We start from the raw sequence: 21331 nt of genomic DNA, 5'->3' as shown, positions 1-21331 counted from the left end.
ATGTTTTAATGTGGTTTTTATTGGGTGGTAATAAAGAAAAAATATTAAATATTATTATTAAATATTATCATTTAATAAATTATATGTGTGTGTATAAATATGTGCGTGTATCATTTTTTAAATATTACTTAATACAGTGGTACCTCGCGGGTGGCGCTGTGGGTAAAACCTCGGCGCCTAGGGCTTGCCGATCACATGGTCGGCGGTTCGAATCCCCGCAGCGGGGGGAGCTCCTGTCGTTTGGTCCCAGCTCCTGCCCACCTAGCAGTTCGAAAGCACGTCAAAGTGCAAGTAGATAAATAGGTACCGCTCCAGCGGGAAGTAAACGCCGTTTCCGTGCGCTGCGCTGGTGCCGGCTCGCTAGAGCAGCTTCGTCACGCTGGCCACGTGTCCCGGAAGTGTCTCCGGACAGCGCTGGCCCCCGGCCTCTTAAGTGAGATGGGCGCACAACCCTAGAGCGCACAACCCTAGAATCAGACACGACTGGGCCGTACGGGCAGGGGTACCTTTACCTTTTACCTCGGGTTAAGAACTTAATTCGTTCTGGAGGTCCGTACTTAACCTGAAACTGTTCTTAACCTGAAGCACCACTTTAGCTAATGGGGCCTCCCGTTGCTGCCGTGCCACCGGAGCATGATTTCTGTTCTCAACCTGAAGCAAAGTTCTTAACCTGAAGCACTATTTCTGAGTTAGCAGAGGCTGTAACCTGAAACCTATGTAACCCGAGGTACCACTGTAATGATATTTAATAATAATATTTATTAATTTCTGGAAGCTGCCCAGAGTGGCTTCGGCAACCCAGTCAGATGGGAAGGTACACTTCTTCTTCTTCTTCTTCTTCCTTATTATTATTATTATTATTATTATTATTATTATTTCTCCCCACCAGACGCTGGGCAGGGCGTGTGCGAACGGCGCCCCCAAGTGTGTGGTCCCGGGCGCTGCATCCCCCGGCAGGGTGGCTACACCTGTGTGTGTGACCGCGGCTTCTGGCTGAGTCCTCAGGGCACCCACTGCATTGGTGAGGGGCGCGGGGGGGGTGGCAAGAGAAGCAGGAGGCTCTGAGGGGGTGCAGGGAGAAGGCAACCCTTGGGGGACACAGAGGCGTTTGCCCAGAGTTCAACTTCCGAAGCTGAGCTTAGGGAGATTCGGGATGCATAAAAGGAAGGACTTCTTCACGCAGTGTATTGTTCATCTGTGGAACTCCCTTCCACAGGACCCCCAACCTGGATGGCTTTGAAATTCACAAAGGAGGAGAGGGCTTCCGATGGCTCCTCCCCAGTTGCAGGCAGAAATTCTTCTGGATCCCAGTTGCCGGAAGTTAGAGCAGGGGAGAGGGGCTCCTGAGTTCAAATCCTGATTGCAGGTTTCTCAGAACAGGCAACTGGTTGGCGAGAACAGGAGGCTGGCAGGCCATGGGCCTGATCCTGCAGGATCCTCTTGTGTTCTTAGGAAGCTTTGAGGGTGCGCATGGCATCAGAAGGCGGCCTCAGGAGAGCCCCAGGTGCCCGCCTCCCCCAGCCAGGGGCCCCAAGGAACTGGGCGCCAGAGGGGCCCACAAGCCCCGCCTGAGCCCCACAGCAGCCATCGCGACTGGCGCTCAGAGGCGGAGCTCACTGTTGTGGCCCTTGGGGAAACCTGTGGCCCGTAAGCTCAGCTTCGGAAAGCAGTCTGTACATGCTCAGAGGTAGCCTCTCCTGGAGTCTTTCGCAGAGCTCAGCTTTTGCAGGTGGCTTTGGCCAAGGGGGGCAGCTAGGGCCGGACTGAGGTTTGATGTGGCCCTCGGCTCCTGAAGGTGATGGGGCCCTTTCTGTATCCAGCTGTCCTTTGTCCACAAGAAATGGTCACTGGTTTTTGTGTTGAATAGATGCGAGATGGTCATTGATGGACCTCATAAGTATCTCAAGTCATTTGCACATCACAAAATATGTATTTTATCAAAGTAATTGTTGAACTGAAATACAATTAAGAAGAAGTATAGTAATAGTGAAATAATTATTAAGTTCTAACTTAAAATGATTGGGGGTCCGTGACTTACATCCTAGGAGCCTACACAGCACAAAACACTGTTGCTGGGTGTAGGTTTCATTTGATTGGTTTTTTTACCTTATATTTTGGAAATGTACATCCAGGTTTTTTTTCCTTTAATTTTTTGGGGGCCCCCAAGAGAGTGGGGCCCTGAGATAGAGCTTGTTCAGCTTATACATAAATCCGGCACTGGGGGCAGTGACAATGTGGGGTGGGGTTTGGGCTGGGTGTCTCCTGGCACAACTTCTTTCCTTCCCCCTGACCCCCCCTTCTCTCCCTCTCCTCCCCAGACGTGGACGAGTGCCGGAGGAGCCCCCGCCCCTGTGCCAACGGGCGCTGCGAGAACTCGGTGGGCAGCTTCAGCTGCAGGTGCCGGGCCGGCTACCAGGCGGACCCCTCCGGCTCCGAGTGCCAGGGTGGGTGTGGGGCAAAGGGGGGAGGGGGCTGGGATGGACTGCTCCCCCCCCTCAGACTCAAAGCAACACTCTCTTCCTCCTCCCCAGACATTGACGAATGTGCCAAGACCCCCCCGCCGTGTGCCAACGGGCGCTGCCAAAACACCCCCGGCTCCTTCCGCTGCTCCTGCCCCCCTGGCTACGTTCCCAGCCCCACCGGCTTCGAATGCAGAGGTAACTGGGAGGGGGGAGGAAGGGAGAGGCTGGAGGGGGAACTGAGGCCCCTCCGAGCAAGGGAGGGTGGGGGGGACAGGTGGAGGGGGCAGCTTTTGGGGGTCCCAAATACTCTCCACGATGGTTTTCAACATCTTTATGCGCCCCCTCGCCCAGCTTGTCCGGAGTTTTGGGCTGGGCTGCCATCAGTATGCTGATGACACCCAACTATCTGTTGATGGATGGCCATCCTGACTCGGCCCCAGACACACTGACCAGATGTTTGGAAGCTGTGGCTGGATGGTTACGTGGGAGCCGGTTGAAGCTAAATCCTTCGAAGACAGAGGTCCTCTGGTTGGGGCGGGACGATATGGGATTGAGGGGGCAACTCCCATCTCTTGCGGGGGTGCAATTAGTGCCAGCACCGTCCGTTAAGAGTTTGGGTGTAATCTTCGATACCTCCCTCTCTATGGAGGCGCAGATTGCAGCTATAACAAAGGCGGCATTTTTTCATCTCCGCCAAGCTAAGCAGTTGGCTCCTTATCTCTCTCGCCCTGACCTAGCCACTGTGATCCACGCGATGGTCACCTCCAGACTGGATTATTGTAACTCGCTCTACGTGGGGCTGCCCTTGAGACTGACCCAGAAACTCCAGCGGGTGCAGAATGCCACGGCGAGGCTCCTTATGGGGTCTTTGCTGCGAGATCACATTTACCCGGTGCTATACCAGCTGCACTGGCTCCCGGTAGCGTACAGGATCAGGTTCAAGGTGCTGGTTTTAACCTTTAAAGCCCTATACGGCCTAGGACCCTCGTACCTACGGGACCGCCTCTCCTGGTATGTCCCATGGAGGACCTTACAGTCTTCAAACAAAAACATCTTGGAGGTCCCAGGCCACAGAGAGGTTAGGCTGGCCTCAGCCAGAGGCAGGGCTTTTTCGGCTGTGGTTCCAATCTGGTGGAACGCTCTGTCACAAGAGACCAGGGCCCTGTGGGACTTGACATCTTTCCGCAGGGCCTGCAAGATGGAGCTGTTCTGCCTGGCCTTTGGCCAAGGCACAGTCTGACCACCAACTCTGGCAATTCTCACAGAACTCTAGCCCAATGGTTGCCATCATTTTGATTTGAACTGATTTTATAATGAATTGATTTTAGAATGCTGTATCATTTTACTGTTGTTAGCCGCTCTGAGCCTGGCTTCAGCTGGGGTGGGCAGGATATAAATAAAAATTTATTATTATTATTCCCCTGTTTTCTTACCCTTCTGGGTCTCCAGTATTAATGCTTTTTGTGGTGGGGCTGTGTGAAGATAAGGGAATTTGGGGACATAACATACAATGAACTCCAAAAGATCTTTAAATTCCTGTTTCAAAAAAAACCCTGAAGTATTTTTGTTAGTGCATTGATATACAAAAAACCCCCACAGAACCCTTTTCATGTACGCAACCACAGCGGTGAGGATTTTAATAGCCAAAAAATTAGGAAGGTGCTGTAATCCCCACAAAGTATATCTAAAACAGTATTGTGAAAATGTAAATCTCCTGACAGGTCGAGATTGAATCTTGACTATTAAGGGAAACTATCAATGTTGGAAAATTTCTGGATATGTAACAGATTTAATAGGAAATGCTTCAAGGTTAAGAATATGTAGAAAGCATAATGAGGGGACTCGGAAGTTGAAAGTGTGTGTGATGTTAGGCTAAGGTTACCAGATCGTTTTCAATGAATCCGGGTTTAATTAATTAATTAATTTAATTAATTACTACACGTTCGGGATGTTGATGCAGCAGCGATGGCGGTGGCAGAAGGACAGCTGCCGCCTTGAACTCAGTCACCCTGTTTCCCCTTCCTCCCAGGCTTCTATCTCCTTTCTCCATGAGCCTGGCCAGCCCTGAGTTGCTGGTTCTTCAGTGGTGGTGGTGGGGAAGCGGTGCACAGTGGGTCAGGCATGGAAGGTGGAGAAGGAGGGCCGAGAGCAGCAGCAGCAGTGAGGCTTGGGCAGCGCGATGCCTCCCTTCCCATCGGAGCAGCCCCAATCCCATTCCTACTTGCGTGCAAGCAGGAGGGCGTAGGTATCCTTCAGCTTGGAAGCGAGGCTTCACACTGCCTTTCGGAGGAGCCCCATCCCAACTCCTACTTGCGTGCAAGCAGGAGGGGGCAGGGATCTCTCAGGCAGCCCGATGCCTCCCTTCCCATCGGAGCAGCCCCAATCCCTTTCCTACTTGTGTGCCAGCAGGAGGGGGTGGGGATCCCTCAGCTGGGAAGGGAGGCTTCCCCTTGCCTAACTGAGAGATCCCTGTCCACTCCTGCTTGCAGGCAAGCTCTGATGGGCAGCGTGAAGCCTCCCTCCCCAGCTGAGTTGCTGGGGTCAGGGAAGGGGGAGGCAGCCCGGAAGCTGCATCTTGGAGCCCCTGCACCCCCATCATACGGGGACCTCCGAGCAGCTCCTGAAGCCGGCCAGAGCCAACTGCTCCGGGCTGCTGAAATGGCCGCTGCTGTGTTTCTCGGGGACATTAGATGAAATCCAGGGACATTCCAGGGATGGAATTTGTCCAGGGACTTATTCGCAAATCCGGGGACTGTCCCCGGGAAACTGGGACGTCTGGTAAACCGATGTTAGGCGATGTGTCGTTAGTTAATGTTTAGTTGTCCTCGAGGTCTTTGTCTTTCTGTGTTGTTCTATGTCGGTTGTTTTGCATTGAAGTTAAAAAGAAAAAAGAAAGAAAAATTCAAATCAGTTTCCCGCAGCCTTTCCCAAGTCAAAAGTTGAATGTGACCCCTTTCTCTCCCCCCAGACGTCAACGAATGCTCCCAGAGCCCCCCGCCCTGCGCCCGCGGCCGCTGCCAGAACACGCCCGGCTCCTACCAGTGCAGCTGCCCCTCCGGCTTCCAGCCCGGCCCCACGGGCACCGAATGCCTGGGTGAGAGAGGGCACCCCCTTGCCCCCCTTCCCGCGGCTGCCAGCTTGGGGGCCACGCCCTCGGCCCCCGAAGACCACCTCCCGGGGGAAGCTGCCTTGCCCTGGCTCAGACCACTGGGCCCACCTGCCTCAGTACTGCTTACACAGGCTGGCAGCAGCAGCAGCCGCCCTCCCAGCCCTCCCTGTAGATGCTGCCAGCAGGGAGGGAGCCCAGGCGCCTTCTACATGCCAAGCAACTGCTCTCGACACAGAGCCCTTTTGCAGAACGTTCCCCCAACCTGCCTCCTCCTGGGACCCAGCGGCAGAGAAAACCGGGGGTCCCCAGACAGGGTGGGCTTGATTTAAATCACAATTTAAATCACTAGTCAGTAAGGCTTGATTTAAATCATTTTATATATATATATATATATACAGAAAGACTCGTTCTTGCTGGTATCATCTTAATGTTTACAACCAGAGGAAAGTTTCCTTTTTGGAATCATAAATTTTCAGAGTAATTTTTTACAGTTATATCAACAATTCCTGATTTGGTTAAACTATTAGAAATACCTAGACAGGTAATTATGAAATTCTGGTGAGGTTTCATAAGTTAACTGTTTATATCTGGACAACTTTTCTGCTGTACTTGATTGGAAGGAGATAAATAATCATTTCCTTAATAACCATTTCAACCATTTATTTAACTAAAACAATAACATTATAGCATATGTATCCCTGTTTGTTAACCGATGTGGTTAAGCAGTTTTTTAAAAAACAACAACAAATTAAGACTGAGTTTTAGCACACATGAAAAACTTAAAACAAATCCTAATTTCTCGATGAATAGCCTTTGGGCTATAATGTCACTTAAATAGAAAACTATCTTTAGAAAGATTTTCCCTTCAAAAGGAGTTTATTTTTAAAAATCTGATTTAATTTTTTTAAAATCTGATTTAAATAAAAAAAAATCTGATTTAAATTTAAAAAATCCGATATTATTTTTTTAAAAAATCATTGATTTTTCTCCACCCTGGTCCCATCCCGCCCGCCCCCTCTCCACATGCCCAGTGTGGGGCTTCCAGGCCACCTTGGCCCCAGTCCCTTGGGAGGGAGGGAGCGTTGGGGGCAGAGAAGCCCCCAGACCTCCATCGCTGTTCTTTTGCAGACGTGGACGAGTGCCGGGAGACCCCCACCATCTGCCAACCCGGCCGCTGTGAAAACGTCCCTGGGGGCTACCGCTGCAGCTGCCCCATTGGCTACCAGCCCCACCCGCTGGGCACCCAGTGCGTAGGTAAGAGGGCCAAGGAGAGCGCGGAGACACTGCTGCTGCTGCCTTGGGGTTCACGTCCCCCCCCCCACTTCCCAGGAGACTGCTTCCAGGGCTGGGCAGAGGGACGGGAAGACGAGAGCGACCCTGACCATGCGCAGAGCTCTCGATTTCAAAACACGAATCTGGAGGTGTTTGGTGCGGCGCAGGCAGCGGTTTGAGCGTTGGCTCGGGACCTGGGAGACCAGGGTTCGAATCCTCCCGCTCGGCCACAAAGCCCGCTGGGGGGGGGGTATCAGGCCAGTTGCTGCCGCTCAGCCTGGCCCACCTCGCGGGGGGGGGGGGTTTGGGAGAATAAGGAAGGGCCTGGGAGAACTCACATTGAGCACCTGGGTGGGTAAGTGAGATATAAAGGAAAATAATTGGTCATGGTGAAATTCTGGTGTGTGTCTCTTCTCTCTCCTCCCCCCCCCAAACAGATGTGGATGAATGCCAGCAGAGCCCCCCGCCCTGTGGGTCTGGGCGCTGTGAGAACGTGCCCGGCGGGTACCGCTGCCTCTGCCCTGCGGGATTCCGCGCCAGCCTGACGGAAAACCAGTGCCTGGGTGAGAGGCGGAGAGTGGAGACGCCTTGCTTGGGGGGCGGCTTTGGGGTTGGGCTCAGCCCCACGGGGCCCTTGACTCTCCCCGTCTGCCCCTTTCCAGACATGGACGAGTGCGCCACGGGAACGCCCTGCGGGCCTCAAGGGCACTGCATCAACACGGAGGGCTCCTTCCGCTGCCAGTGTGGACGAGGGTACCGCGCAGAGGGCACAGGGACGTCCTGCGTGGGTGAGGGGGGCAGGAGGCGGGCGACTGGGGCAGGGGTGGGGCGGGGGATTTGGCACTGGGCACCCCTGGGGGCAGACCCTGCCCACCTCCGCTGATTCCCTTGGCAGCGTGTTCTGGTCTGCTCTGCCAGGGCACAGGTTTGGGCTGGATGACCCTTGGGGTCCCTTGCAAAAACAAGGGGCAGCCCTTCTGGAGTTTGAAGGTGGCCCCCCGGCCCCCTCTGAGCCTCCTCTCCCTCCCCCGGCTGAGCACCCCCAACTCTCCCCGCCTCTTTCTCTGCCCCCCAGACGTCAACGAGTGCCTGGAGGGCGACTTCTGCTTCCCGCGGGGCGAGTGCCTCAACACCGAGGGCTCCTACACTTGCCTGTGTGCCCAGGGCTTCACCATCGCCCCCAGCGGGGCCTCCTGCATCGGTAAGGGGCCCCGGACCCCGAGGGCCACCCGAGGGCCGCCTGGCGCAGGATGCAGGCTGGCACAGATGCAGCCTGGCAGGCGGAGGGAGGCGGCCATCTTGGATCTCTTCCTTTTGTGTATATATACACATTAGCTTTTTTAACATATCATTTACAACATTCATATAACATAATTTCTTATCTTATACAATATTTTTGACTTCCGTCAGCTCCTCTGGTGATTTTCCGTTTTTATCACTTATTCTGCATTTCCTAATTTTTCTATTACCCTTAATTATCATTAACTAGTCATATCCCTCATAGTGTTTTTTTGCAAGATTTCAAATAATCCTCCGTAACAAAACTTCTTGCAATCCTACTAGCGTAATCTGTTCATTACAATTACTTTTCAAATAGTTCTTCTGAGAATCTCTGGTCCCGCAGGTTTCGAATCCTTCCTGTTAATTTATTTAATTCTGCCTAGTCCATCGATTTCATCCTCCATTCTTCTTTCGTCGGTAATTCTTCCTGTTTCCATTTTTGTGCCCATAATAGTCTTGCTGCCGTCACGGCGTATAAAAACAACTTACAGTCCTGTCTATTTATATCATCTCCTACAGTGCCAAGTAAAAATGCTTCTGGTTTCTTAATAACATTTATTATCTCATTATATATCATTTCCCAGATGTTTTTCACTTTTTTACATTCCCACCACATGTGATAACATGTTCCTTCCTTTTCCTTTACATTTCCAACATTTATTACTTATTTTATGAATTTTAGCTAATTTCATGTCTTGGATCTCTTCCTTGGGGGCTGGGCTGGGCAGGGGGGGTGGGCATCTCCCTGCCACACTGACCCCCTCCTTCCATCCCTCCCCACAGATATTGACGAATGCCAGCCGGGCACGGCGTGTGCTGGGGGTCACTGCGCCAACACCGAGGGCTCTTTCGACTGCTACTGCCCGCCGGGCACCCGCAGCAGCGCCAACAAGGCCTCCTGCGAAGGTGAGGGGCACCGGGGGGGCGGAAAGAGGTAGCCGGGGGGGGCACCAAGGAAACCCTGGCCTGGGCCTGACCTCCCGCTCCCCTAGATATCGACGAGTGCCAGGAGTATGGGGCAGCCCTCTGTGGGACGCAGCGCTGTGAGAACACGCCCGGCTCCTACCGCTGCATGGCAGATTGCCAGGCTGGCTACCAGGCGGGCACCACGGGAGACTGCATTGGTGAGTGTTGGGCCCAAGTGAAGGGTCTGGGGGGGTCTGGAAGCCTCTGTTTTGCTCTGGGGCTTCACTGGGTGGACATCTGTCTGGGATGCTTGAGCTGAGATTCATGCCTTGCCGGGGGGGTGGACTGCAGGACCTTTGGGGTCCCCTCCAACTATGATTCTGTGATTTCTGAGGCTGCCAAGGAGTCCCCACCTCCTTTATTGCCTGGGGGGCGGTATTATTGGGTCACTGTTTTTATTTTGATTTTATATATTGTGATCTAGGACCCATGTCCCTACAGGACCGCCTCCTCTGGTCTGCCCCACAGAGGACCTTAAGGTCCACAAATAACAACACTTTGGAGGTCTCGAGCCGCAAGGTGGTTAGATTGGTCTCAACCAGGGCCAGGGCCTTTTCAGTACTGGCCCCGACTCGGTGGAACGCTCTGTCCCAAGAGACTTGGGCCCTGCGGGACTTGACATCTTTCCGCAGGGCCTGCAAGACAGAGCTCTTCCGCCTGGCCTTTGGTTTGGACTCAGTCTCACCCTTCTGTTTCCCTCCCCTTATGGTTTTGATCTATGGGCTGCTTTTAAAACGAGACTGCATTTTAAATTGCATTTTAACCTGTATTTTAGATTGGGTTTTTTCCTATTATGTTTTTTACTGGTGTTAGCCACCCTGAGCCCTGCTCTGGCCTGGGAGGGCAAGGTATAAATTATTATTATTATTATTATTATTATTATTATTATTAAACAACTGCCCTGAGATCTCTGGGTATAGGGTGGAATAATAATAATAATAATAATTAATAATAATAATAATAATAATAATAATAATAATAATAATAATAATAATAATTAGTGAACCACCCTGAGACCTCCGGGTATAGGGCATTATATTCATATTATTAATAATAATAATAATAATTGGAGCAAAAGCTCTTTCCTGAAGAGATCCCTCCAGACTTGAGAGGCTCTTGACTCCGATGAAGCTGAATGCTGGAAGGTTCAGGGCAGGTGAAAGAAAGTCTTTCTTCGCCGAGTTGAACTGTGGAACTCCCTCCCACAGTGACGGCCACTGACCTGGATGGCTTTTAGAAAGGATTAGTCCAATCCATGGAGGAGGAGAGACGGCTATGGATGGCTCTCAGCTACAATGGCCCTGCCTCCCATTTTTTCTGAGTCCCGGTTGCTGCAAACCGCAAGAGGGGAGAGTCCCCATTGCTCTCAAGTCGTATGACCCCTTGAGATCAGGACGCTGGACGCTCTGCTCTGCTGTCCTGATGCAGCAAGCTCTGTGGACGCTCTTATGTTTGACATCCCATTTCGTGGTCCTTCCTCTCTTTCCTCCCCTGCCCCACAACATGTACTTATGGGGCCTTCCTTCAGACATCAACGAATGCCAGGAGTACGGCGTGAGCCTCTGTGGGGAGAAGCGCTGCGAAAACACCCCGGGGTCCTACCACTGCGTCGCCAGCTGCCAGACGGGTTACCAGGCCACAGCCACCGGGGACTGTGTGGGTGAGTCATGGGGGGGAGGGGTGACAAAGGGGCAAACCCATCAGGTGGGAGGGGGCGCCTCCTGCCCCCGGGCCAGGCTGGCAAAGGGGCGCAAGCTGTGGGAATGTTCAGGGAGGCAGGAGAGGATAGATTGTTTATTCATATCCTTCCTTACTTGCGCTAGCAAGTTCCTTAACTTAGCAGAGTTTCACATTCCCCTTTTAAATGCACAGCAGATGGCTGGTTGCAGGCTTGTGTGAGCCTCTCACTATTAAGTTGTTGGCAAGTTCCCTTTTATCCCTCTTAAAAGAATAAACACACGGCAGTCTTGTGTAAAGTATATAAAAGAAGTTTACTCACACATTCAGTTCATAGTTGGATCCCTGAAGGCAGACTTAGTTACAAATAAGTAAATACATGTGGATCTATCCCATATGGGGATAATCCCAGTGTGTTGGCTGAAAGCTGAGATGTTCAGACTTGGGCGGTGTGCATTGTGGGAATGTTCAGGGAGGCAGGAGAGGATAGCTTGTTTATTAATATCCTTCCTAACTTGTGCTAGCAAGTCCCTTTACTTAGCAGAATTTTACATTCCCCTTTTAAATGTACAGCAGATAACTGGTTGCAGGCTTGTGTAAGCCTCTCACTATTAAGTTCCTGGCAGGTTCCTTTATATCCCTCTTAAAAGAATAAATACACGGCAGTCTTGTGTAAAGTATATAAAACAAGTTTACTCACATCATCAGTTCACAGTTGGATCCCTGAAGGCAGACTTAGTTACAAAGGATATACATGTGGATCTATCCCATATGGAGTTAATCCCAGTGTCCTATGTTGTCTGAAAGCCAACAGAGCATCTCTAGCTAAACAGCTGCTCCAACGATGGAGGAAGTCAAAGAGAGTGCTGTGTGCCTTGTCCTTTTGTTACCTGGACAGGTAAATTCATGCCCACCTCTAGTCACATGCAAGAGGAAGGATGCTCCAGGCCAGGAGGAAACAAGAAGTTTTCGACTGGCTGGTCCAAACATTCCTGCATGTCCACTCTAGGAAAACAAGGAATGTTGTACTTGACTGCTACTTACATAACACATCCCACACAAGCCTGCGGTGGGTGGAGGGAGAGAGCGAGTGCTGAGTGGGTTGCCCTGGTGTCTTCCAGATGTGGACGAGTGCCAGAACAGCTCCCTCTGTGGTGCCCACGCTGTGTGCCACAACCTGCCCGGCTCCTTCCAGTGCATCTGTGACCAGGGCTACGAGAGCGCCAGGGACGGGCGCCATTGCCTGGGTACGTGGCTGGGGCGAGGGAGGGAGGTTGGCGATGCCCGCGTTCTCCACCAAGGTCTCCTGGGAAAGAGGCTGCCTCCGTAGGGGACCTGGCATGCTGCCGGGTGGGGGCAGAGGGGACGGGGCAGGTGGGGGCAGGTCCCTGGTGAGCCCCTCCGCCATCACCCCCGCCTTTGCTGCCCCCCACAGACATGAACGAGTGTGAGATGCTGCAAGGGGTGTGTGGCACTGCCCCCTGTGAGAATGTGGAGGGCTCCTTCCTCTGCATCTGCCCCCGGGCGGGCGAAGAATTTGACCCCATGATCGGGCGCTGTGTTGCTGTACCAGGAGCCGGTGAGAGGCTTGGAGCTGGGGCTGGGGGGGTCCTTTCACCATTGGGGAGTCGCTTCACCCCTGGACATCCCGGCTGCTCTTTCCCAGACCTCCTCCAACTCTCCCCCCTTCCGCCTTTTCCAGCGCGGCCTCCTGCCTTCCCTCGGCGCCCCGAGGCTCCGCGCCCCGAGACCTGGCCCTCTGGGACCGGCGAGGGCGTCCGGCGGGAATGCTACTATGACCCCAACGCAGCGCAGGCTTGCGAGAACGTCTTGGCCTGGAACGCCACGCGCCAGGAGTGCTGCTGCAGCCTGGGCCACGGCTGGGGGGTCGACTGCCACATCCAGGCCTGCCCCGCCCCAGGGACAGGTAAGGACCCCGCTCAGGCCAGGAAGGGTCCACTGAGCCCAGAGCCTGAGGGGGGATTCGAGCCCTCGTATCATTTCATTCCCGCAACAACCACCTTGTGAGGTAGACTAGGCTGACTTTGTCGGGGGCGGGACTATTTGGGGGGGGCATGAACGGCGATGGAGGGACGATGAGCAGCGCGCGAAAGGGCTCCACATGGGGGCTGCTTTAAATGGCGGCCGCTCAAGGGGCCCCTCAGCCAACCACGGCTCCTGTGTCTTGCAAGTGGTCAGGGCTGATGGCAGTGGTGGCGGAGGGGCGATGAGCGGCACACAAAAGGGCTCCGGAGAGGGGCTGGCACCAGCAAAGCCCAGCCCCCTTCCTCCTCTAGGCAGGGCGGGGAGAAGCCAGGAGGAGGGAGGGAGGAGGCTCCAGCGCCGCTACCCTGGGAGGGAGAGGGAAAGAAGACGCCTGCTGGCAATCCAGGCGGCGATTCCTGGACCGTCCGCCCTGCGCAGTGCTTGGAGTCACAAGACTCTGTTTATATTCCAGACTGTTGGAAGTCTCACGGGAGACGGATGTTGATGTTACTGGTTTCCCGTTTCTTTGTACCAGTTGTTCTCTGCCTTTCACAGAGAGAGGCTGTATATTCTTTTCTGTCTGTGTAGTTAGAAATAAAACTCTTAGCAATGTACCTCATATTTCTCGTCCTTCTGCTGCTTGGATACTCTGTGTAATGAGTGAACGTGCCTGAAGCCTCATCAAAGGCTTAGGTCGTTAATCATCTTCGGAGATTCCAAAGGCTTGACCGGAGGAGTAGCTCAGTCAAACAGAGATTTCGACACGCAGGACGGATTTAGAAGGCAAATGGGGCTGATCCGGCCCACAGGCCTTAGTTTGCCCACCCATGTCCTAGTCTGACACTCCAACCACTAGGCCACACTGCCTGTTATGTGGGGGGGTGAGCTTCTGCAGGGTTCTGCAAGCAGGGCAGGAGCGGGGGCCCTTGGGCGCTGCTGACGGGTCCTCTCCTCCTTCCGCCCCCCAGCTGAGTACCAGGCCTTGTGTCCTCACGGCAACGGCTTTGCTGCCCCCAGCACCGGAAGCCTCTCCGCCCTCGCAGGTGAGATTTGGTCTCTTGGGGGGCTTTTGTCGGGGGGAACCTGTGCCCTGCCCACCCTCCTGGGTCTGTCCTTGGCGCCCGGGAAGCAGTGGGGATTCTAGGCGCTGTGCCCTTGGTCCTGGGGTGCTCTCTCTCGCTGACCCTCTTCTTGTCCTGGGCAGATGTGGACGAGTGCGCCCTCTTCAACACCCAGGTGTGCAAGGGGGGCGTCTGCGTCAACAAGATCCCCGGCTACGCCTGCTACTGCCCCAACGGCTACTACTACGAGACGCAGCACTTGGAGTGCATTGGTGAGAGCTTCTGTCCGCCTCCAAACCCCGTTGCCCCAATTATGCCCCTGAGGGACCCCACGGGTAAACAGGTCCCTCTTCGCACCCAAACGTGCCCACCTGACCAGCTGCATCAGCAGACCTGGCACTCCTGCAGGTGCCGCAGGCTGCCCACATTGGCAAGGAATCAATTAACCCTGACCCTTTGGAACTCCCTGCCTCTTGAAATCAGGCAGCGCCACCTTCGCTGTGCTTGAAACGTTCCCATTTAGAGAAGCCGAACCAGTGCTTTTCCCCTTAAAAATAAATGTTTAGGGGTACTCTCATTTTGACAGTAAATGGACAAAAGTAGAAAGATTCGCCAAACGTTTAGGGGTACGCATCTCCCCCAGAAAAAAAAAAGCACTGAGCCTAACCCAGATAGGTTTCAATCTGTTTTAAGCCTATTAAATTTCTGAACGTCTTAAACGATTATTGATAGCTATATTATATTTTTTCTGGAAGAAGCTTAGCTGTTGTTTTTGCAATTGAGCGGCGTATAAACTTTAGGAACCAGCTAAATTGCAGAGGGTTGCATGATCCTTGGCGTCTTTTCCCGACTCTGCAATTTTCTGATTTTGCAAAACGAAGGGGGGCCCCCGCTCCTCTGACCCCCCCTTGTCCCTCCCCAGATAACGACGAGTGCCTTGACGAGGAGGCGGAGCCTTGCGTGGGGGGGCGCTGCATCAACACCATTGGCTCCTACTACTGCTCTTGCGCCGCCCCTCTGGTGCTGGACGCTTCGCATCGCCGCTGTGTGACCAACGACAGTCAAAGCGCAGGTATGGGGCAGACCCCTCCCCTCCCCACACCCACCCACTTCCCAATTTCCCTCTCCTTGACCCATCCTGCCCTCCCTCTGACTCCCTTCGATTCCTGCATGGGCTCCCTGCCAACCAGGCCCATCGTACCCATAGAGACCAGTGGCACAGGGCGGCAAGTTCTGGAGGGCGCCAGGCGAGAGTCCGGGGAACACCGAACGAGCGCTCTGAGTGAGCGAGGGTGCGTGCGCCACTCCTGCAGAGTGTTGGCTCGTGTGTTGGTCCCATGCGTTACCCGAGAGGTGTGGTCCAAGTCCGGTCCGTGGTCAAAGGTGCAACGTGGAGGCAGTCCGTGGGTGCAGGGCAGGGAGTCGGGTGAAGTCAGGGACAGGCTTGCAAGCAGGGAGCCAGGGCGGGTCAGGAGCTCAGGCAGGAGAGCAGGACAGGGTGCAGGCAGGAACTAGCAACCAACAATATTGCTCCCACAACTTGGGACTGGGGCTGGCCGGCTTTTATCTGCCCCGAGGCACAGGGCGGTCCTGGTCCACAGATGGCTCGCCTCTCCTGGCCTGGAGGCCAGCACTCCTCCTGCGGGAACTTAGTTCCCTCCGCCTCTCTGCCCTGAGCCTCTGCAGCTCAGGAGAGGCTGGAGGGTGACCGGACCCAGAGGCAACCTCAGCTTCCCCTGATGGGGCTGAGAGTGGAGCACCTGCAGGCCGTGGGTCCTCCATCACCTCAGGAGCCAGAGCAGACTCAGCTGGTTCGGGAGGCGGGGACTCCTGTGCAGGCTGGGACCCCTCAGGTTCAGCACCAGAGTCCAAATTCCAGGCCATCGCACCTCGGTTTGGGCAGGAGCGGCACATGCGCCCTCACTCGCTCAGGCTGCCTGCCGTGGCCCCCCGGCACAAAGCGGCCCGCTGAGCCAGGAGGCGCCGCATCCAGCCCCCGCCTCTTCCCCGCCGGAGGAGCCGCCCTCCAGCCGCTGCCCGCCTCAGATATGCTTAAGACGGCCCTGCTTCCAAATCTGCTGTTCTGTGATCCTTCTCCAGAGATCCCAGATTCATTCATCCGGAGCATTTTGCCCAACCCAGCTCCTCATCCTGGTTTTTGGAGAAACCCAGGGATCAAGTGTGGGGGGCAATTTAGGGGTGCCTTTAATGCAACACAGAACCCCCCTTCCCTCCCCACTTTGCGGCTAAGGCAGTCAAGGCCCTGGGGGCCCTCGGCATCCCATTCACGGGTGGGGGGCACCTGGGGGGGTGGGCAGGTGTGTTGGGCCTCTGTTTCTCGTACTTAACTCTGGGTGCTAAGTCCGTGGACCTGGGGGAAGCAGTTCTGAACCCTTCTGGGCTCACCTCTTTCCCCAAAGTTATGAGCCAGCAGTTGCAAAATCTTGTGGCGGTAGGTTCCAGAGGCTAATTTTTTTTGGCCATCTTCAGCCTCACCAGTTCTTTTGCGGTTTGATCCCTCAGGATTTTGGAAGGGATCACTCTGTGTGAGATTCCTACGGAGGGCTGATGCTCCAGCTCAGCGGATCCCAAACTTTTCCCAGGATCTGCCTTCTTGGTTCCATAAACTCAGGCCCAGATCCAGATCTGGTCATTTGGGCTCTCCGTGTTTACTTCTCCACCACTCCGCCGGATCCGTGTGAACAGGATCCGCGCAGGTTTGGGCCCTGGGGGGAGGGGGCAGGAAGAAGCCTGGCCCCCCTAGATGGGCCTTGGGGCGGTTTCTCCATTTCTCCTGCTCTCCCGCCTTCCAGATGACAACCTGGCCGTGTGCTGGCAAGAGGTGGGGCCCGACTTGGTCTGCAGCCGCCCCCTCCTGGACCGCCAGGTCACCTACACCGAGTGCTGCTGCCTCTATGGCGAGGCCTGGAGCATGGACTGTGCGCTGTGCCCAGCCCCGGACTCAGGTAAGACCCATGCTGGGCTGCGGGGAAGGCGTTGCAGCTGAAGTCCTGCTGGATCAGGCCCATCGAGCCCAGCATCCCGGCCTCCCAGGGGCCAAAGGCAGGGGTACCTTGGTTGTCAAACTTAATCCGTTCTGGGAGTCCATTTGAAAACCAAGGCGGCTCAGGCGTTCAGCTTCGAGAAACGTTCACAAACCACAACACTCACTTCTGGGTTTGCGGCGTTCAGGAGCCAATTTGTTCGGGAGCCAAGCCGTTTGACAACCGAGGTACCACTCCACCCCGAATGTTTAGTCCAAAGCCATGAGTTTGAATGCTGACTTAGTTGCAGTTCCAACGTTGCCGAGTCTTGGCTTCCTCTTTCCCCCTTGGAGTCCCTTGCGCTACAAGGGGGGGAGGCCTGAGACCAGGGCCAGATTTGCATATAAGCAAAACAAGCTCTAGCTTAGGGCCCCACTCTCTTGGGGCCCCCCAAGAAATTATGGGGAGAAAACCTGGATGTGCAGTTCCAAAATATAAGATAAAAAACTAATCAAATAAAACCTACCTACAGCATCCGTGTTTAGTGTTGTGTCGGCTCATATGGTGCAAGTCATGGGCCCTGCCTGCTAGCCTGCTCCCCTAAATATCCCTGGTTTGCTCCTTTCTATATATAGGGTGCCGGCATTCTGCATGGACTGCTTGCAGGGCAACATGGGCAAAGGGCTTCAGATACCTATGAGGTCCATAAATGACCATCTAGCATCTATTCAGCACAAAAAGTGACGATTTGTTGTGGACAAAGGACAGCTGGACATAGAAAGGGCCCCATTGCCTTCAGGAGCTGAGGGCCGCATCAAACCTCAACCCGGCCCTGCCTGGGACCCAATCCCATGTAACGGCACTCCCATGCCCACTTGAAGATGGCCCCCCTGACCCTTGGGAAGGGAGGAGAGAAGAGGCCTTGTGACCCTCCTCCCTGACCAACAATGTCCTTCTCCCCCCAACCAGATGACTTTGAGACCCTCTGCAACGTCCTCCGCCCCCCCACCGGCTACGGAGCGGGGCCGCGCCCGGGAGGTGTGGGGCCGCCCTTTGAGTACGGTGGTCTGCCCTACGGCCCAGAGATCTTCGCCCCCCCGCCGCGCCTCGGACCCCCCCGCCTGCCGGACTACGACCTCTTCCCCCGCGACTCCCTGTACGGCCCCTCGCCCTACGAGGCCACCGACTTTGAGGACCTGCCCTATGGCGAGGCCAGGCGGGAGGGCCCCGGAGAGACCCCCCGGGGGGTGTACCGGCCCCGCAGCCCCCCCGAGCCCGAATGGCACCTCCCTCCGCCCCGCAGCGGATCCAGCTCCTACCTGGAACGGCCAGGAAGGGCCAGCGAGGACTATGGTGAGTGGAGGGGTCTCCCCCAAACTGGCATATGGGGCCAACTGTCAGGGACTGATGGGGGGGCTCTGGTGGGAAGTGGGGTTGCCCTGCTGTGGATGAGGCCATTGGCCCATCTAGTCCAACCTCCTGTTCTCACAGGGGCCAGCTACCCCAAAGAACCCAGGTAGACTGCCTCTGCACCTGGAGGTTCCATCAAAAGGGCCTGGCTAGTAGATCAGGTCTGGGGCTCGTATAGTCCAGGGTCCTCTTCGCACCGCAGGCAACCGGATGTCCCAGTGGGAAGCCTCCGCAATCAGGATCTGCACCCAAGACCCCTCTTCCCTCCTGCGGTTTCTGACCCACGGAGGCAGAGCAGAGCCCTCATGGCAAAGAGCCAGCTGTCACCGTGGATGTGGTCTAACTCTATTGGAAAGCCATCCAGACCTGTGGCCGCAGCTGCCTCCGGTGGGAGGGAGTTCCACAGTTTAACTTTGTGCCAAAGGAATCAGCCCTTTTCTCTAAATCTGCCCTGGATCTGTTCACTGGACACCTGCAAGTTCTAGTGTTAGGAGAGAGGAAATCCTTCTCCAGGCCGGGCGTTAAGTTCATCTACGACTCCCTTGGCTTTTTCCAGGGTTTTTTTTTTTTTTTTTTTTTGCTTAAAAAATGCTTGGGGGTACTCTCATTTTGACTCGAGAAAACCACCGTTTTATAGTCCAAATCAGGAAAAATAAATAAATACAGTGGTACCTCTGATTGCGAACAGGATCCATTCCAGAGGCCCGTTCGCAACATGAGCAGAACGCAACCTGCGTCTGCACGTTCCACGATTTGCCTCTTCTGCACATGCACGTGACATCATTTTGCGTGCCTGCGCATGCACGAGCGGCGAAACCCAGAAGTAACCCTTTCCAGTACTTCCGGGTTGCCACGGGATGCAACCTGAAAACGCTCAACCTGAAGCAAATGCAACATGAGGTGTGACTGTACAGTCATACCTCGGGTTGAATATGCTTCATGTTGAGCGCGTTCAGATTGCGCTCCGCAGCAACCCGGAAGTAACGGAGCGTGTTACCTCCAGGTTTTGCCGCTCGCGCATGCACAGATGCTCAAAATGACGTCACGCACAGGGCGCAGAAGCGGCGAAAAGCGACGTGCGTGTGCACAGACGTGCCTTCGCTAGTTACGTTTGCTTCTGGATGCGAACGGGGCTCCGGAACGGATCCTGTTTGTATTCAGAGGTACCACTGTACAGTAAATGGACAAAAGTACAAAGATTCACAAAATGTTTTGGGGTCTCCGTACCCCCAGAAAAAAGACTGCTTTTTCCTAAGCTGGAAAGCCCCATGGGCTGCCCCCTTCCTCGCAGGGGCGTCGCTCCTCCCCCCCTGGATCCTTTGCGCGGCCCTTTCCTAACTCTACAAAATCCTTCCTGCGGGGAGGAGACCAGAACTGGCCACGTTTCCTCTTCCGTTTGCCCATCTCTCTTGCCCCCCCTCCCAGGCCCCTTTGAGGGATTTGGGGGTCTCCTGGCCGAGGAGTGTGGGATCCTGAGCGGCTGCGAGAACGGGCGCTGCGTCCGCGTTGGCGACGGATTCACCTGCGACTGCCACGAGGGCTACCGCCTGGACCCCGCCCGCATGGCCTGCCTGGGTGAGTCTGCCCCCCGCCCCGCCATCCTGGCACGCCTGGGGGCGGGACCCACAAGTGCCACCCAGCCGAACCCCCTATTGCTCCTCCCCACTTGCCTCTGCCCCTTTGCCCACGCCAAGGTTTCGTCTCTCTCTCCCTCTTCCGCAGATGTCGACGAGTGTGGCGAGTCGGAGCACCTCTGCCCGGGGGGACGCTGCCTCAACATGGAGGGCTCCTACCGCTGCCTGTGCCCCCGCGGCACCGTGCCCGCTGGGCAGCCCCCCCGCTGCGTCCCTGCCCCCCGCAGTCGAGCCTGAGCAAGCGGGGAGGAAGAGGCTGGGGGAAAGTATTTATTTACCTGTATAGACTGGGAGGGGAGGGGCGGCCCGGGACAAAATTCCTCCCCCCCCCCACCGGCAAATGGAGGCTCCTCACCCAGGGAGACCCAGAGGAGGCGGCCTGGAAATGCACTTATATTGGGGGCGGGGGGGGGGGCGGAAGCAGCTCTTGTCCACTCCCAACCTGGCCTGCTCCATCAGCGCAGAAGTCGCAAAATAGGATTTAATCACCCATCGTTGAGGAAATACTTGTATCAAAAAGGGGGGGGTGGCATTCAGCAAACTGAGCTTGTCATCCCGTCCCGTCCCGTCCCCCCCAATTTAAACAGCCTCCACTCCACTGGATTTGCCCCATTGCTTTTATGCCTTTGGAAGATGCTTTTGTAAAGGCCAGGCCACTTTCCTCACCAGCTGGGGGGGGGGGGCGCAGAGGCTATTTCTGCACCGCCTCAGGGAGGGAGAGGCACTCTGCACGAGGCCCTGTGCCCTCTTTTCCGCACACATTCCCAGCCTCCTGATGCTGGAGCCTCGTGCATCTCGCCTCAGAGTCCGCCTGGGCCAAATTCTCTGGTGCCCCCTGGGGAACCCAGTCTGTTTGCCAAAGAAAACCAGGATGCCTTGCTGGGTGGGCTGCCCCCCCCCCCGCTGCGATGTGGGGTAAGTGCCCCCCCACCCTATCCCAAAGCTGTAATGAGGGTGGGGAGAAGAACCTCCCCCCCCCCGAGGGTTGGTTTTGGAAAAATACATTCCCAACTGGGTGAATGCCCCTTTGGTCTTCCAGAACTGGCAGAGAAGTGTTTCAACCCCTCCCTTGGCTCCAGCAGACCCCCCCCACCAGCCCCACATCCTTCCTAGGAGATCCAGACACCCCCCCCCCCGAGGCAACAAGGGCCAGTCCCCCGCTTGCCTGGCTTAGGCCGCCCCCTCGCCCACCCCAAGACGGGTGCTCCTGGGGCATAGCCACCCCTCACTGCTGTTACTAGAACAATAAAGGTTTTCTACAAAAGGCGACGGAGTGGGTGTCTCTTGGGAAGGGAGGTGGGGCAGGGAGGGGAGAGGGCAGGGGGTGGTTTTAGGTTGGGGGGCAGAAAAGAGCCAAGTTCCCGGGCTGGGGGGCAACGAGGGCCTGCGGAGCAACTTGTGGGGTGCCCTTTCTCCCTTCGCCACCTGCGAGGTCTCCTGCTCTCAAATCCGCCAGGGGGGTTGTGTTTGTGTGTGTTTTGGGGACTTG

The 21331-nt window shown here is 55.3% G+C and overlaps 1 protein-coding gene across 3 annotated transcripts in view; it reads left to right on the top strand.

Annotated features, from left to right (window-relative positions):
* Nucleotides 1-21106, top strand: part of LTBP4 (latent transforming growth factor beta binding protein 4) — a gene marked incomplete at its 5' end in the record, with an annotated part of 54197 nt that extends 33091 nt beyond the window's left edge. For 2 of the 3 annotated variants that reach the window (XM_083516105.1, XM_083516107.1), the window contains 21 exons: nucleotides 890-1021; nucleotides 2319-2444; nucleotides 2532-2657; nucleotides 5431-5556; nucleotides 6700-6825; nucleotides 7281-7406; nucleotides 7506-7631; nucleotides 7919-8044; nucleotides 8908-9030; nucleotides 9117-9248; nucleotides 10619-10750; nucleotides 11889-12014; nucleotides 12203-12346; nucleotides 12470-12694; nucleotides 13722-13796; nucleotides 13958-14086; nucleotides 14737-14886; nucleotides 16628-16780; nucleotides 17768-18151; nucleotides 19634-19783; nucleotides 19931-21106. In XM_083516105.1, coding sequence (XP_083372231.1) covers nucleotides 890-1021; nucleotides 2319-2444; nucleotides 2532-2657; nucleotides 5431-5556; nucleotides 6700-6825; nucleotides 7281-7406; nucleotides 7506-7631; nucleotides 7919-8044; nucleotides 8908-9030; nucleotides 9117-9248; nucleotides 10619-10750; nucleotides 11889-12014; nucleotides 12203-12346; nucleotides 12470-12694; nucleotides 13722-13796; nucleotides 13958-14086; nucleotides 14737-14886; nucleotides 16628-16780; nucleotides 17768-18151; nucleotides 19634-19783; nucleotides 19931-20079 — 3086 coding nt within the window. In that variant the 3' untranslated portion in view covers nucleotides 20080-21106. Of the gene's footprint in view, nucleotides 1-889; nucleotides 1022-2318; nucleotides 2445-2531; nucleotides 2658-5430; nucleotides 5557-6699; nucleotides 6826-7280; nucleotides 7632-7918; nucleotides 8045-8907; nucleotides 9031-9116; nucleotides 9249-10618; nucleotides 10751-11888; nucleotides 12015-12202; nucleotides 12347-12469; nucleotides 12695-13721; nucleotides 13797-13957; nucleotides 14087-14736; nucleotides 14887-16627; nucleotides 16781-17767; nucleotides 18152-19633; nucleotides 19784-19930 lie in introns of all 3 variants that reach the window. The other variant, XM_083516106.1, reaches the window with a different exon arrangement.
* Between the last annotated feature and the right edge of the window lie 225 nt (nucleotides 21107-21331).

Source organism: Podarcis liolepis (genome assembly GCF_965112155.1).
Source record: "Podarcis liolepis genome assembly, chromosome: 7".
Classification (NCBI taxonomy): Eukaryota; Metazoa; Chordata; class Lepidosauria; order Squamata; family Lacertidae; genus Podarcis; species Podarcis liolepis.
The sequence above is the reverse complement of the archived record's forward strand: the minus strand, read 5'-3'. Positions and strand labels throughout refer to the sequence as shown.